General features: G+C 37.4%; 1 protein-coding gene across 1 annotated transcript in view; it reads right to left on the minus strand.

Moving 5' to 3' along the window:
- Positions 1–8,082: 8,082 nt before the first annotated feature.
- GLIPR1L2 (GLIPR1 like 2) overlaps positions 8,083–17,937 on the minus strand; it is a 29,683-nt gene continuing 19,828 nt past the window's right edge. Inside the window, exons 4-6 of the mRNA XM_027592338.1 lie at positions 16,883–16,968; positions 9,316–9,342; positions 8,083–9,231 (exon numbers count right to left, since the gene is read on the minus strand). Of these exons, the coding sequence (XP_027448139.1) occupies positions 8,867–9,231; positions 9,316–9,342; positions 16,883–16,968 (478 nt within the window). The 3' untranslated portion in view covers positions 8,083–8,866. The remainder of the gene's footprint in view (positions 9,232–9,315; positions 9,343–16,882; positions 16,969–17,937) is intronic.

A 17,937-nucleotide genomic window follows, 5' to 3' on the forward strand; every position in this document is an offset into this window, starting at 1 on the left:
AAAGGATTGAGAAATAGCAGGCCACATCAAAAACCAAATGGGAACTCTGCCGGCAGTGTCTGAGGTCATTTGATATCTAAAACTGAAGTCAGCAAAGACGAAGCAAAACAGAATCACACACATGAACAAGTGAGTTTGTTCTGATAACCCTTTTGTGAGGAGGACAGTTGTCACCAATGAGACAGTAACTTGCAACTTTCCTAGTAGGTGTGAAAATGTAGGTCACCCTTTGGTTTAAAACAAAAAGAACTAGAAACTTAGAACTAAAATATATATTATTTTTATTTTTAAGAAAGACATTATCTGCTTGTTTTGAGCTGCTAAGATATGCAGATATGAAATCATGCTTGAGTCTTATGGGTTTGCGTGAGCAGGTAGGCCCAAGCAAGCAGTCCATTTAACACACAGTCTTCTGCATTTCAAATTTCACTTTTTTTTGAGGTTTTTTTGTTTTTTCGGTTTTTTTGGGGGGGGGGGAAAGAGAGTGGAAGTGCCCGTGCAATGCAAGTAGGGGGTGGGAAGAGGGGCAGAGGGAGAGGGAGAATCCCAAGCAGGCTCCACAATCAGCACAGAACCCCAGTGGGGCTTGATCTCACAAGCTGAGATCAAGACCTGAGCCAAAATCAAGAGCTGGATGCTTAACTGACTGAATTACACGGGCGCCCCCTGAGGTTGTTTTTTGAAGGGAGGGATAGTTGCCCAACAACTCATCCACAGAGACTTAACTACAATGGGGTATGATTTTTCTAAAATAACAAGAAGTCCAAAGGTGGGGGGTGCAGGGATGTGCAGTAGCACCATGATGCCATTATTTCCCTCACTTTCTGTTTTCCTGTCCCACCATTCCTAGCATGTCGCTTTTCCACTCATGCTTATCTCATGGTCACAGGACTACTGCTCCATCCATGGCTTCATGTCCACACTCCAAATACAAAGAAGGAGGAGGAGGAGGAGACGGATGGTGTCTGTTTCGGACTGGGGACACAATGGAGATAGCTAGTTTCCACTTTGTGTAGGGGGTAGAAAAATAAGTTACCTCTGGAGAAGTTATTCAGAAAGCTCTTGCTCTATCTTTTTTTTTTCTTTCTGCACATAGAAACTCATATAGTGGGGAACAAACCTTCAATGTCAGAAGTAAATCATCTTCTAGGCCCCAGGAAATGGCTTCCCCTTATTTACAAACAGGTATCTGAATATATCTTTTCCATTTAATCGGGTCATTTTGACGAGCTGCCTGTTTTTAATTTAAATGCTTCTCTGACAATGCCCAGGTTCTTACTGGCATCTTTGATCTTAAAATCATTGGAGTCCCTTATTAATAAAGTCTCAACCAAGCATTCAACCCAGTAGAATGCATATGACTGCCTTTCAAAGGGAAAATGGTGAATAACTGGATCAAGTATCCTTAATTCAACAAATGCAATGTTCTTTCCTGCAGCCCTCCTTCAGTCTTCTGCCAGAAGTACAATTTCCTATTGTGTCCCCCAGGGTCTGAGTCCTTAAACTCACCCACGCCTTTCAGCTTGGATTACTCCAAGGCTCCCAAGTAAAGAACCCACACTTGCTCAGTGGCAGCAGCAGGTTTCCCAACCCACTCACACCATCCTTCCCATGGATGAACTCTGGTATTCCTCCTAACAGAACTGGCTAGCCTAACACCTTTCACTCTTACCGCTGTGTCCTTCTCTTCCCTCGATATTGACATGGCTCATGCCCTAGGATCTGAGTTACATTGCACATTAAGCCCAGTACCCAGAAACCCAGGAAAGTTCTGTTACTGATCCTCAGGCCCTTATATTGTGATGTCATCACATGGTTTCAGGCCTTCCTCGCCTGCCTGTCAATTGGAATTTTCATATCATATTCCAGGAATTATTTCCCTTATGGGGGAGAGTTTAATCTCACACTCTTTAATCAGAATTGCCTCCCCACTTTTTTTTTTTTAACAATTGGTTCCCCTTTATCTCTTCCTTTATATCTTAAAAGCTGTGAGATACGCTGCATATCTGCTTTGACCCATGTGAGGTGTTAGCCACTGTAGGCGAATCCTCTTTACCTACTGTGGCTGCACAAGGGCTTATCGCTCAGATCTCTCAGCAAGATAGAACCTGTCACAAGGCGTGTGGTTAGCTGACGGTCCCCAGCTGCAGAACTGTGGAATTTGCTACAGCATCTCAGCCAAGGCTCCACTTTGACTCGCTAACCGTAGTCAGTGACTGAGAATGACAGCTGCACTAATCCATTTCTGCTATCGACCTAGATAACGAGGTAAACCGAGGCCGGCTCAAAATGGCCGGAAAGACTGGTTTATTTGGGAATTAGCAAAGGAATTGCAATTCAGAACATGCAAACTGCAGTAAGTCACAGGCAACCCTCTCTTGAGGGTTTGTGGTAGTCTGTATTTATGGGCAGAGAATGTAAAGAGTAGAAAGTTCACTTAGCATCTGTTAAAATCAAAAACAGAGACCAGTTTTGAAAATTCCCTGAGCAGGCAAAACCCATCCAGTCGTACAAACAAAGCTCAATTCAGCTTATTTTGCAAGGCCAACCGACTGGGGTCATTTTTCTTCTGGGAACTATTAGCAAAACTTCCCAAGGTTGATATGAGGCAAACCCTGTATCATTTTAAACTCCGTATCATTTTTTAAAAAGATTTTATTTATTTATTTATTTGACAGAGAGACACAGCGAGAGAGGGAACACAAGCAGGGAGAGTGGGAGAGGGAGAAGCTGGCTTCCCGTGGAGCAGGGAGCCCGATGTGGGGCTCGATCCCAGGACCCTGGGACCATGACCAGAGCCGAAGGCAGACGCTTAATGACTGAGCCACCAAGGCGCCCCTAAACTCTGTATCATTTTAAAAAATTCCAATAATATCAGTTTTCTGTTTATGGGAAATGAATCTCTCAGTTCTTAAGTTTTGTGCTCCTGAGGGGACATGCATGAGATTTTTTCCATTTTGTATCCTCTGGTTTGATTTTATTTATTTATTTATCCCCCCCCACCCCGGTTTAATTTTAGATTGAAATTCTGACAACACTGCCCAACACATACTTCTCCCAGCACGAAAGATCTCTATAGGGGATTTTTGCACCACAGCTCCCCACCTTGTGTGGGCTGAGATTTTTCTGAGTTGCACTGTGGTCTCAGCCTTTTTCTGACTGAATCTTACAGGTGTCAGATTTGCATTATAGTCTGAAGGCTTTCCCTATCTACTAATGCTCTCTCCCATTCCCTTTGTGTGTGTTTCTGTATTCTAATAAAACTTTATTTATGGACACTGAAATTTGAATTTCATGTAATTTTCATGTCCCATAATTTTTTAATTTTCTTAAAAACCTTATTTTAGAACAATTTTAGATTTACAGAAAAATTGTGAAGACAGTACAGAGTTCCCATATACCTCACACCCACTTTCCCCTATTATTAACATCTTACAGTACATTTGTCACAATTAATGAACCAATATTGGTACAAGTTCATTAGCTAAAGCACATACTTATTAAGATTTTCTTAGTTTTCACCTAATGTCCTTCTTACGTCCCAGGACCCTGTTCAGGATACCATCTTACATTTAGTAGTCTTGTGTCTAGGTTTAGACTCCTCTTGGTTCTGATGGTTTTTCAGGCTTTCCTTATTTTTGATGAATTAAGGAAAGTTTTTTTTTTTCGTTTTTTTTTGAAATAAAGTTTTGAAAGTTCTTAGAAGTACTGGTATTTTATAGAATGGCTCTTAATTGGGATTTGTCTGATGTTTTTCTCATGATTTGACTGGGATTCCATTATTTTTGGGAAGAAGACTACAGAGGTAAAATGCCATTTTCATCATATCATATCAAGGATACATGCTATTAACATGACTTACCATTGTTGATATTGACCTTGACCACCTGGCTGTGGTAGTGTTTATCAGGTTTCTCCACTATAAAGTTACTCTTTTTGTCCCTCTTTCCCATACTATATTCTTTGATACCTCAAGTTTTACAGGCATCAAATAATGAACCTCTTATACTTCTAATTCTGTCTTGACATTGGCTTCAGGAGGATCTGAACTGGCACAGTTGGTTTCAGTAGTGATCCAATGAAGCAAGTGGTAAGAAATCATGATCCCTTGCTTACTTACTGGAACCGAGCCAGTTTTTACACAGGAAACCACTGAAGAGGTGGCTGAGTTCCTAGGAGGCCACTAATATGCACTTTAACGATTTTCTGAGTATTTTCCAAAAGGAACCCATGGACATTTACTTGAATGAATATATATTCAAAAGGGGGAATATCCACACATTTGGGAAACTGATGGACACACGATCTGAGTTGACGTTGAACCAAAGCATCATCATGGAATCAAATCCGAGTGCGACCACAGGGCATGAGTTAGGTACATGAGCAGATAACCTAGACCTCCATTTCACCCACCACTGTTATACCAGCACCCCTATCTCAGTTCACACTTGTGACTATATTGAGAGGGGTCCTGCACATCTAGGTAAAAGTAATTTTTAAAAGCGAAATGTTAATTTATCAGTTGGCCCAAAATGTGGGTGCAAGCAGAAAATGGACAATGACTTCATTATAGCCTTGAAAGGCAGAAGTAAGAGAAAATCTTCAGGGTGGAGCTTTGAGTGGTAGACCTGACTACCCACTTTGTATGGAAGTACAAGTGGCTTGAGATGAGAATCAATATGGACACATGGACCATAGCAAATATCTAGCCATAGGTTAGGAGTTTGGAAGGAAAAGAATTGAAAGGTCAGAAATAAGAGGGTCTGGGGCAGAGTCATGTGAATGGAAATAAAGAAGTGGGAATGGTACGCAGAAATTTTTTTTACAGATTATTGCCCACCAGATGCATCAAATGACAAAGTAGACGAAATAATTCATCAGTTAACATTAACTAGATTTTATCCTTTGCCCACCCAGAATTAGCATGATGGGCAGACAAATAGAATGCATGGATGCCACATACAGATCCAGTTGCATAGACTTTCATTTATCAGCGTTGGTCCAGGTACCTCTGTATATAGAATCTACCAACAATGGAGATGAATTCTGGGTCCCTAACATGGCACTATTGTTTGAGGAGACTAACTGGCACTTGGTGGCAAGTTGACTACATTGGGCTCCTTCCATCCTGGAAAAGCCAGTGGTTCATTCTCACTGAAATAGACACTTATTCTGACATCTTTTCTGGGTATGGGTGTGACTTTCCTACCCTCAGAGTCTTAGCCAACACCACCGTGTGTTTCCTGAATGCCTGATCCACAGGAATAGAACACTACACAAGCTAGCGTCCCATCAGATGTCTCACTCCAACGTTGAAGTCTATCAAATCTGTTTAATAACAGGAATATCAATAATATTCCTCAGATTTTAAATATTTTTAGAGATCTTATCTAATACTGCCCGTAATAAATTTCCCTCACTCAGGGGGTACTTTGAATTTGAGTGGGCATGTGTTTTTGGCAATTCCTTTTGCTGTGGAAGGGAAAGAAAAGGTCCAATGCCCTCCACTCTGCTCCAGCCCACCACTTCTGACCAACCTGGTTTCCCAGCAACATTATACTGAATGTTGTGGAAGGGGCTCATGGCTATGCTAAATAATTGCAAATCCTCCTACCCCCTAAGTCACCAAACCCTTAGGACTCTATCTAGTTCCTTCCCCATTGCTGTGTGTTGTTCCTGTGAACATTCTGTATTCATTCTTGTTCTTCCCCAGCCTCCCTTTTTGTAGTGTCTACTACCATCCAGCACTGTAGTTGATTGTTATGGGGAGTTGAGGAACCTATAGAAAACCCAACAATCTTTACCTTTATCTAGTTTTAAGGAATAATATACTTGATCCTTGACCATTTAAAGAAGGACTCAAGATAGCATTGGCTCACTAATATTTTGTTAATATTTATTGACTAAGTGTACTGACTCTTTGACACTTTCTCAAACCCTTAGCTAAACCAAGGGCAAGTATATACTACACATAATGTAGTATAGACACTTGTTGGAGATTACCTTACTAGTGCCAGGAACATTTCAACAGTCTTAGAATTTTATAATGCAAAATGGAATATATAGTACTTTAAGGAATGAACCAAATGGTCATTCACCACTCAAGACCATTTAGGTCAGAACATCCTGGTCAAAGTATATTCCTGAAACTCAGTGCCATGGAAACTGAGTAAGAGTAATTTCCCCTGACATCTCTGGGATTCATACTAATGATCCCTTATGCAGGGAGTCAACCTGTAACTTGTGTAATAAAGATAAAAGTAAGTATTCTAAGCACATAGGGTGTATGGTTCTGAGAGAGATGGAGATGATACCAAGAACCAAGACTTAGGAAATAAAACTTAAAAAGACACTCTATTCCTTTGACCACTTGATGCTATGAAGGATCTTTACATACTGAGTTTTTGTGCCATTATTGCTAATGCTGTTTCAGAATAATGGACATTTTAATTAATTAATTAATTTATAAGATTTTATTTATTTGTTTGAGAGAGAGAGAGAGAGCACAAGCAGGGGGAGCAGCAGGCAGAGGGAGAAGCAGGCTCCCTGCTGAGCAGGGAGCCTGATGTAGGGCTCTATCTCAGGACCCTGGGATCATGACCTGAGCCGAAGGCAGATGCTTAACCGAATGAGCACTGAGGTGCCCAATAATGGACATTTTAAAGAAAACATCTTTATAGTAATGTCCTGTTAATTGAGTCAGTTACAGAATCCAAATCAAAATAACCTAAGGAAACCTTACTGGATGGAAATAGGATATATTTTGGGGAAAAAAGAATACATGTGAAAGGTTGGGATAAAACTAGGCATCAGGGACAAGAGCCATTCACTGCTTCTCTGTATTCATTCTTTCCATGCAGTCTGCTAAACAGCCTCAGAGCTTTACCTATTAAAACTTTTGCCACCAAGGAGAACCTGTCTTGAATGTCTGTCTGGATCTCCAAGCCAAAACCTATGATTGCACCCACCTGTGGTCAGCAGACCATCTCCAAAGTAAGGAGACAGAATCACAAAAGCAAAATGATGTTCCCATGGTAACGTGTGGATATAAAAAGGTGAGGCAAGAAGGGTAGGAAAGAGAATGAGAGAACAAATTTTTAGAGAAATGAGAAATTAAGGAAATACAATAACATATACAATACATCCATAATTTACACATGTCCAGGGTGGAAGTAAGCCAAGAGCAGAATTTCTCAAACTTGGCACTGGTGATACCTTGGGCAGGATCATTCTTTGCTGTGGGGGCTGTCCTAGGCACTGTAAGACTGTTACCAGCATTCCCGGCCTCTTTCCACAAGAGACCAGTAGCACCTTCCTGGTCACAGCTTCAATAATGGTTGCAGATTTTGCCAAATATCCCCGGAAGGCAGGCGGCAAAATTGCACCCCAGTTAAGAACCACTGGCTTATAGCAATCATATTCCATGAAATCACCTGGAGAATATGTTGGAGAGTAAAGTTAGATATACAGATATGTAAGTTAGTCATCGTGGGAACTGAACATGAAGAATTTAGACTTATAGCATGCATCAGAATGTCCAGAAATTAATTCGTTTTCAGTCCTAGGTTGCAACACTTCACAAACTCAAAGCCAGTCTTCTGGTTTTTAATAATGGAAGCAATGCCAACTCCACAGAGTGGTTTTGGGAATTAAAGAATTATGTGAAAGCACTTTGGAAGCTATGAAGTAGTCTATAAATATCAGAAAATACTAATAAATAAAAGCACTGTAGAGAATCAGCCCTTTTCTCTACCTAAGGCTTTTTCTCAGGAAGTTGGTTAGAAAAGAGGCTGACTACACAGAAATTATATATATATATATATATATATATGCAGGGCTTCTTTTGTATAATTCTCATCTTGCCCCATTTAAGAATAGTCTTTTAATATACTGAGGTTAATAAATATGGAGTTTATACCATTTGATGTGTCCTATGTTAGGTATTTTTATTCAGATAATTTATTAGTACTACAAATTGTAAGTAGTTATTTTATATTATTAACTTATGAACTTTTACCGTACATATTAAATAACTGCAAGTAAATAACATTTAAAATTTTTATTTTATTTTACCACATAAATTTGGAAGCAGCCAAATTGCTCAATCACAAATAATTAAACTTTTGACATTTATTTGCCCTTAGTGGCAAGAAATTATATAGCCTAATAAGGAATTACAAGGCTTTAATGAAATATTAAACATGAAGTAGACATAAAAATGTATCTCCTAACAGCATGTACAAGTACCACTTAAATTATTTCAAACACATACAATACAAATATACATAAAGATATTCAATGCCTTGATATCCCATGGTCAATATCATCACCACCATCATCACCACTATCAATAACAACTATAACAGTAATTAATTGATTTCAAATAAAATAAAAAAATAACAACTATAACAGTAATGATAAAAATAACAAAACCAAAGGTTATTAAATGGTTATCTTGAGTTGGAATGATCCTAAGCACCTTAATACTTGAGAAACTTATTAACCCATTTAAGAAATATTTAAAACACAGAGATGTAAACATATTTAGAAAATGGGAATTCCTTCCTTTTTAAGGATAACACAGTAAAATCTTAAAACTAATTAGACTGGTCAAATCTTTTTTAGTATTTCTGTCATCACGTCTTTACCTACTCTTAGTGTCCAAGAGCTTGCCTTACAATACTTACTATAAAAAACATGTTTTTTGTTTATTTGTTTCTGTTTTTCAAATTTACATTTGTTGAAAAATATAAGAAAAAGAGACTAAAAGGTATTGTAGTAGCGGTTTGTACCTATTCTTTTTTGTTAAAGCTCAGTGTTTTATTTTTTGCTTTTATTTCTTTAGTTTTTGTATTATACATTTGCCCTATGATGGTGGTAAATCTAAGCCCTCCTCCTCCACCCTCTCCTCTTCCTCATCCCCTCTCTCCCCTTCCTCCTCTCCACCCCCTTCCTCTTCCTCCTCCTTTTCTTTGTCTCCTTCCTCTTCCTCCACTTCCTCCGCCTTTTCCCTGTCTTCTTCTTGTAACTTTTCTGGCTCTACCTCGGTTACTTCAGGGGCAAATATCATCTCTTCTTCCAATAATATATTTGGAAATCGAGACTGTATTATCAAAACAACTATGATACCTATTGAAAAACATAGCATTCTCAGAAAGAAAGTAAATAAGCACAGTGGATCACACACAATTGGCCGGGGAACTTCCCATCTGGGATACCAGAATCGGTAATCTGTAAATAAAGCAGCAAAATTGAAAGCTGGATTTTGCATAAGGTAGTTAAATTGTCCAAGAAATAAAGGACAACAATACATACATACGGATTGGTCACGATCTGCATTACCTAAAAAGAAAAAGAAAGTCCATAAAGAATTACATAAAATTCCTTCTTTCTCTAGAAATAAAATAATTTCTCTAAAAATAATGACATTCTTTTCCTAGTCCTCAGGTATCATGCTGCCATCTTTGATGTGCCTCCCCCAACCAGTAGCCCATCATAAAATACAATATATTCTCTTTTAGTAAAAGTCAGCCTAGGCTGCTAGGGAGAACTTAGAAGTATAGGAATGAGGACATGTGGATTCTATTACCAATTCTGTCTCTAAATCATTGTCACCTTGTATGAATCACTTCACTTCTGTCCCCTAAAGATTTTTCCAGCTTTACCATTCTAGGATTTTATAATATCTCTTACTTGCATCTCTCTTTTTTTCCCCAGATCATTATCCAAATTAATCTTCTGAATCTACTCACTTTCCTCATCTAATTCTTATTTTCAGGGGCTTTTAGTTGCTCTTCATTTCCTACATGGCAAAGTTAACTCTATAGCTTGGTATTCATTGTTTCTGCCATCTAGCCCAATGCTATCAAAATACTTTTCAGGGAATAAATTTCCTTCCCTCTGCTGACTGGGGCAGAGAAGATCAGAAAATCATTCCTCGATTCCATTAGGAAGGAAAGAGAAAGGATAACTTAGTTCTCACACATAGAGAACCCAATGGCAACCAGAGGCTTTGTCTTGCAATTGACACTACGCTTACAAGAAAATTTAGAAATCACTCTTCAGATAATCCTAGAGATGACCTGCCCTGTTGGATCTTTGAGGTTATTTTAGCTTTTTGTGCTTGGTCTTATTTTCCCTCATATTTTATGCAATGCTTTCTATTTTAGCACTCCTTTTAAAAAAATCTTTTACCACACAGTGTGTATTTTCTCTACTTCATTCCGTGTATGTGTATCTATTGATCACTTAGTTTGAGCAATGATGTAATTAGCATATTTCTTATTTGCATTTTCCTTCATTTGTCATCACTATTTTCCATCGATTACATTCTTCTTTTACTTTTGCACTTGATTGAATATTTAAATGCATTTAAGTCTACTTACATCTCTATTGTTTGATTTATCAGCTTTAAATAGTACCTTTTGGCCCCTTGCTATAAAAGATGGGGAAATGAAGCACATTTTCCTATCTCTCTCTTCTTCTCCCAAGTTTTATTAATTATATCATTTGCATATAGCCAAAATTTAATATATTTACATTTTGTTTTGTATTATAGCCTTCAGAATTTAATCTTTGTCTATTGATTAAGTCTCAATGCTTATAGTTTTTCCAGTGCAGCTTTTCATTTTCCATTCATCTCTTCTTTTTGGTGAAAGCCATCTTCTAGGGGTTTATTGAGAATGTGCTTGTGAGAACTATGTACCACAAATTTCTTGGTGTTCCCACAAGATTTGTCTATCTGCTTGTACTTGAATAATAGGTTTGGCTGAATTTATGTACAGCATTAAGGACAATATAGGAATTAATTCCACTGTCTCTTGGCATTGACTGTTATTGTTGAAAAGTTTCATGACAGCCAAAATGTGCAGGATTGTCAATTGCCAATGCAGCATTCTACCGCACTGGTGTAAAGCTGATCCTGTGTTGCAGACCTGAGATCAGGAACTAACTACCTTTCTGCGAATTCCTTCCGTTGTATAGCTTCAAGTTAAGAGTTTGCCAATGAGAGGAATGCAAGTGAAATTTGGAAGATTTAAGAGAAGTGGAAACCATCATTATTCTCCAGGGGTTGTTGTTCGCCAGATACCTAAACAGATGTGAGAGTCACAGTGGCTGCTTGGTAGAATGGGAAACTTAACTACCTGCTTTGCTGTCAAACACTGAGACAGTTTGGTGGGAGCTTTCTCAAAGGTCTTGAGAATTGCAGCAATTTTCTTGTAAGCTTTTGAGAACTACCTATTTTGGTGCTTAAGGCTAAAAGGTCTTCTGTTTCTGCTTCTCTGACCTTTTAACTATGGTTTCTCTGCCTTTTCATAGCAACTTCTGTGATCTTTGCTCCCCTAGAGTTACACCATTCACGTAAGCTCTATTTTCTATGTTAAACACTATATTGTCAGAATATTTAAAGTGAAAAAAAATATTCAAAGTGGCTGTTTTCCTGACTCAACCCAGAGAATTAAACTCTAATGAATTATTTTGCATTTTGGTTTGGATGCTTAAAGGATTCTTTATTTTCCTCTAATTTACTAATCAGGGTCTAAATGGAGACTATTTTGCATCACTTTTTCCTGGCACATAATATGCAGTTTCTTTCTTTTTTATCTTTTAAAGGTTGTTGTTTGTATTTATTTATTTATTTATTTTCAATTGAGGTATAATTGACATATAACATTATATTAGTTTCGGGTGTACAACATAATGATTTGATATTTGTATTTATTGTGAAATGATCACCACAGTAAATCTAGTAAGCATCTGTCATCATACATAGTTGCAAATGTTTCTTCTTGTGATGAGAACTTTTAAGTTCTATTCTCTTCATAACTTTCAAATATGCAATACATTATTATTAACTATAGTCCCTATGCTGTACATTATATCCTCATGACTTACTTATTTTATAACTAGAAGTTGAAGTTTCTACCTTTGACCTTCTTTACCCATTTTGCCCACTGCCCACTTGCACCTCTGGCAACCACCAATCTATCCTCTGTATCTATAAGCTTGGTTTTTGTGTTTGTTGGTTTTTTGGTTTTACATATAAGTAAGATCCTATGGTATCTTTCTTTCTCTGACATTTCACTTAGCAAAGTGCCCTCAAGGGCCATCCATGTTGTCACAAATGGCAAGATTTCATTTTTTTATATGGCTGAATAGTATTCCAGTGTGTGTGTGTGTGTGTGTGTGTGTGTGTGTGTGTGTGTGTGTAGATAGATAAAGATATAACACATTTTCTTTACCCATTCATCCATTAATGGATACTTAGATTCTTTCCATATCTTGGCTATTGTAAATAATGCTACGATGAACACGTGGGTGCACATATCTTTTTGAGTTAGTGTTTTCATTTTCTTCAAATAAATACCCAGAAGTGAAATTACTGGATCATGAGGTCCATTTTTAATTTTTTGAGGAACCTCTTATTTTTTTCCAGTTTACATTCCATAGTAGGCATTCAATGTTTAGATTCAAGAATTTCTATTTCTGAGATTTTTTATTATTTCTTTAAATATCTGTATATCTATCTTTTGCTTTGTTTTTTGTTCTATTATTTTTGTTCTGTTCTTCAGGGGCTCCAATTATTCACATACTGAATCTGATTTATCAGTGCTTATTTATAATTTTCTCTTTAATCTTTTAAATTTCTTGCTTGCATTTCTTAGGCTTGACCTCCATCCCTTCCTGTATTTTCCAGTGTTTTTGGTTCCTCGTGCTGTTTTCAATGCGATTTTCAGTTCGTCATTAGTATATTAGAGATATATTAAAAATATTTTTGTTTGTCTGAAATTCAAATTTAACTGGGCACCCTGTATTTGATCTGGCAACCTGCAGGCTAATCCTCCACTTAGACCCCCTCCCACCTGGCTCAGACTTTGAAACCCAGATGTAACGTTCTCCCATGTTGCCAATTCAATAAGTACACTTGGATGAAAGGGAACACTGGGGTATCCTCTCCCTGTCCCTCTTCTACTGTTGCCCCCATTCTCTTTCAGTATTTCTCATTGTTTCCCCCCCCCCCTTAGGATCCTATTCTTAGTATATTCTTCTTCTTTCTCTGTGTACTGTACCTGGATGAGTTCTTCCTTTTTTATATTTTTAGACTTGTCTACATGCTCATGATTCTGAAATAGAGCCCTGGTCTGTACCCTAAGCTTATGAGTCTTATATACTCAGATATTAAACAGGTATTTAAAGCTAACAATGATCAAAACCCATCATCTATTTTCCATAGCTTCCTCTCTTCATTGAATTCATATCTCAATCAATTGCACCAAACCCAATATTTATATTAGACTCTTTTTTTATCACTATATCAAATTAGTCTCTAAGACTTGTTAATTTTGTCCCATAAATATTTATCAAATTTGTCTCATCATCTCTATTTCTCTTACAAATACTCCAGAATGAACCTCATCTCTCCCCTGGACTATAACAAAAAACTTCAAATTGATTTGCTTTCCTTAGATTTTGCATTAACACATATTTTTTTTTTAATTTAAAAGAATCCCTCACTTAGAAAAAAGTTGCAATACAGTACAAATAACTTTTATTTTGATCCATTTTAATGAAAGTGGCCATTCTCTACATGACCGTAATACAACCAACAAAATCAGGATATTAACATTGTTACATTACTGCCTTCTAATCTTTGGACTTCATTCCATTTTTTGCCAGCTGTGCTAAGAGTGTCTTTTGTAACAAAAGATCACGTTCAGATTCATGCATTACATTTAGTTTTCATGTCTCTTTATACTCTTCTGTCTGGGACAGTGCTTCAGTCTTTCACATTCATGACCTTGACATATTTTGAAGATAACATGCTAGTTATCTTGCAGACAAATCTTCAATTTTTTTAGAGAAATCTGAAATTTGGACTTATTTGATGCTTCCCGGTGATTGGACTTAGTTGTGCATTTTTGGCAGGAGTATCACAGAAGTGATGCTGTGTTATTCTCATTGCACCATCTCAGGTGGTGCAGGGTTTTGGTTTTGATTTTTCCCATTGCTGGTGATGTTCACATGGATCACTTTATTAGGGTGGTGTCTGCTAGGTTGCTCCATTGTGAAATTACTCTTTCCCATTAGTAATTCAATATTTTTATAGGGAGTTACTTTGAAACTATGTAATACATTGTTCCTCATCAAACTTCTAATTTATTCATTTATTAATTTATATTAGTATGAATCATAGTTTCCTGTTGTATCCAGTGAGTTATAATCAATTACTATTTTTATTTCAGTACTCAAATTGTCCCAGATTCGATCACGGAGAGCCCTTTAAGAGGTCTTCTGTGTCCTGTGTGTCCATTTTGCTACAAGTCCCCATCACTCTTTGAGCACTTCTTTGTTTTTAGGTATAAAAAGATGGTCTGGGTTTATCTGATATTTTCCCTGCCCCAGCCCTGGGACCTTTCTCCAATGAGCCCTCGTTTCTTTTACTGCAGGCTAGAGTTTGGAAACCAAGATGTGGGTGCTAGTTGTGTTCATTCCTTTGGGGGTGGGAGGCCACTGCTCCAAAACCATCTCAGAGCTAGGGAGTATATGTATACAGACACATACATATACAAATATTTACATCTATGTTATTTATATTTATTGAAACCCCTAAATTCCAATACCTCTAATTTCAATTCATCATATGATTCATGTTTGTTTTCTTCCTTTACATATTTATACTCCATTCTCTGACAGTGAGAAAACTGGCTTCCATTATCCTTAATCTATTTTTTTAGATTAAACAAACTCCCAGTATGTCTCTAATTTTCATTATTGCCTCTACTCTGTCCCCTACATGGGTGCCCTCCTCATTCTGCTTGGGCTCTTACACCCTACATCAGGCTGTAGAGTTGTCAGATTTAGCAAATAAAAATATAGGATGTTGCCATTTGCAATGATGTGTATGGAGCTAGAGAGTATTATGCTAAGTGAAATAAGTCAGAGACAGACAAATACCATATGATTTCACTCATATGTGGAATTTAAGAAACAAAAGAGATGAGCAAAGGGGAAAAAAAAAAGGAGAGAGAGAGGCAAAGCAAGAAACAGACTCTTAGCTATAGAGAACAAACTGATGGTTACCAGAAGGGAGGTGTGTGGGGGATGGGTTAAATAGGTGATGGGGATTAAGGAGTGCTCTGGTTGTGATGAGCACTGGGTGTTGAGTGAAGTATTGAATCACTATATTGTACACCTGAAACTAATATTACACTGTATGTTAACTAACTGTAATTTTAATGAAAACTTAAAATATATATATATATATAGGATGCCTAGTTGAATTCAGATTGCAGAAGACAACAAAGAATTTCTTGGACAAGTTTATCCCATGCAATATTTGGAATACACTTATACTAAATATATATATATATACATATATATATATATATTTTTTTTGTTTACCTGAAGTCCAAATTTAACTGGGCATCCTGTATTTAATCTGGCAACCTATAGGCTGATCCTCCACTTGGATCCCCTCCCACCCTGCTCAGACTGTGAAACCCAGCTTTGGGCTTCTCCAATGTGTAGATTCCTTCCTTTCTCCACGAGGGCTCTGACCCCTCCAGTGCCAGGCCACCTCCCCCACATTAAAACTTTCCTCACTTAGCTTGGACTCTGATACCTCCTGTGAAATTACCTCTAAACATGGATGCTCCCTTATCTGCACAGATTGTAATACCTCTTACCAGGCCACCCCTATATGTGAATCTTTTCCACATTCTGCTTGGGCTCCAACAACCAATGCCAAACTATCCCTCCATGGATGTAGTCCTTACCTGCCCAGTCTCTGATATTATATGCCAGGCTTCTCGCTCCCACCCCATGTTGATGCCCTCCTCTATATTTGGGCTCAGATACTACATACTGAGCCCTCTTGGTATGGAGATCCCTTTATCCTGGTATGTCTCTGATACCCCAGGTCTGACCTCAATCATGGACATCCATTTCAGTCCATAGAGGCCTTAGCCTCCTATATAAGACTATACCCCCATGTGGACACTGTCCTTGCCCTGCTTAGGCTATCTCCTCATGTCCACCGCACTGTATGAATCCCTTGTCATTCTGCTTAGGCTCTAATATGTCACATTCCTTGGCCCTCTGTGTGGATGCCTACATTGTTCTGACCTACTTAATGGTTTTAAGGTTGAATTCTTTTAGGAGGAGAAAGAAAAGGGGAAGAGGAAGAGCAAGATTTTGCATCTTGATTCAAGTGAAGCAAGGGCAAGAATGTTAGGGGGGTTTCATATGAGCAGTGGCATTATGATGAAATTGTCCATTAGTTTCTTTATCATAAAATCACAGTGTGCCCCTTACTGTCTCAATTTACCCCCTAACACATTCTTCCAAGCATCATATATTCCAGGGGTGGTTGTACTTTTGGATTACATGCTCTTGTGTTTGGAAAAACTAAAAGAAAAATTTAACCAAACATATTTTCTACTTTTATCTTTTGAAAATTTTGGAGGAAAAAAACTAAAAGAAAAGGCTATTAAATGTGTGCTACTTTACTTCTTTTCTCTTTATAAATATTTTAGAATATCCTATCCTTTAGAGCAGTCATTCTCAAACAGGCTGCTATTTCAGGAATTAACTGGCAAGCTTCTTTAGAGATAACTGTTCCTTCCCATTCCTTCTTTCAGACATTGTGGTAGGTCTCTAGGGGCAGGAAAAGGGTAAGAGAGAGCAAAAAAGGCTATGCGGTCCAGAAAAATCTAAAGATGGTATGGTTTCAGCCCTCCTTTGTTAATATAATAACATGACTCTGATCAAAAGAACAATATTAACATGACAATGAAAAACTAGTGTTCAACACTTCATTTTTCTTGTCATCCAATGTGTTATGGATTTTCTTTTTATATTTAAGTTATTTTCTTTATCTTACTGCATAGAAAATCTGTGCATCTGTCATATTTGCTACATCGAGCACAAGTTATTCCTGGTTTATAAGGCCTTCTCGACAGAGATCCTCTACAAAAAAGCAGAAAACATTTAGTTAGAAAAAGTCTCAAGTTTCATCATTTAAATAATATGGCTACCAATTTTTAGTTAGGTTATAAAGGTGATTTAACTAAGAAAATGGACTTTAGGAAGTACTGAAATTGGAGAAGTAATCTTCTCCTTTTTCTCCCAAGAAAATAGTCTCTTCTGAAATGAATCCCCATGTCCTTGAAACAAAGTACTGTAATTTAAGTTTGAGCGAGTTTTAAAGCTGCTTTCATTTTAGTTTGTAGCAAAATTTTCCTTTCAAAATGATGTTATAGAATATTTTATAATTAATTGCTTTCTGCTTGGTACAAATATGTAAAAAGTTCTATAGAAATGATATATTAATTTTCTGAAAAGTTTGCAAAATCCTGAAACGCCTATTGTCCCAAAGACCCAGCTGCATGATTTACTTAGAGGTCTGCCTTAAAAATATGTAAATATATAAACGAGCAAGTAAATTTAAATGGGATTTTACAAATTTGGTTTAATCCATTGTACAGAACAGAGGGAAGAAGTGAGAAATTATTACATCAATTGTCCAGAGCTAGGTAAGGAAAAGAGGCCCCAAAGTAGATACAAATTGGAAAGCTTATATGAAGGACTTAGGTTAAGAAAGAGGGAAGATAGGCAGAGAAATTATATTTAACAGGAATACTTATTCACTCAGTGTGTAGGTGGAAATTTTAAAAACAAATGTTAGGCACGGACGCCCCTGGTTAGGTCACTCTGGGCCATCTGGAAGAAGGGTGAAACGTAAGAAATACATATTCGCAAACCTGAATATCAAATTTCTGAGTCATATCTTATCAGAAGTTTTTGGTGATACCCAATAAGGTATCTGATACCCATGAATGGCAAGCTTTCAAGTCCATCAAAGACATCCAGTGGTTTTTTAGTTATTTGCAGATCACACATTGCTTCTCTAAAGTCACTGCTCCACTATCAAAACAT

This window comes from Zalophus californianus, chromosome 9, assembly GCF_009762305.2.
Source record: "Zalophus californianus isolate mZalCal1 chromosome 9, mZalCal1.pri.v2, whole genome shotgun sequence".
In the NCBI taxonomy this organism is placed as follows: domain Eukaryota; kingdom Metazoa; phylum Chordata; class Mammalia; order Carnivora; family Otariidae; genus Zalophus; species Zalophus californianus.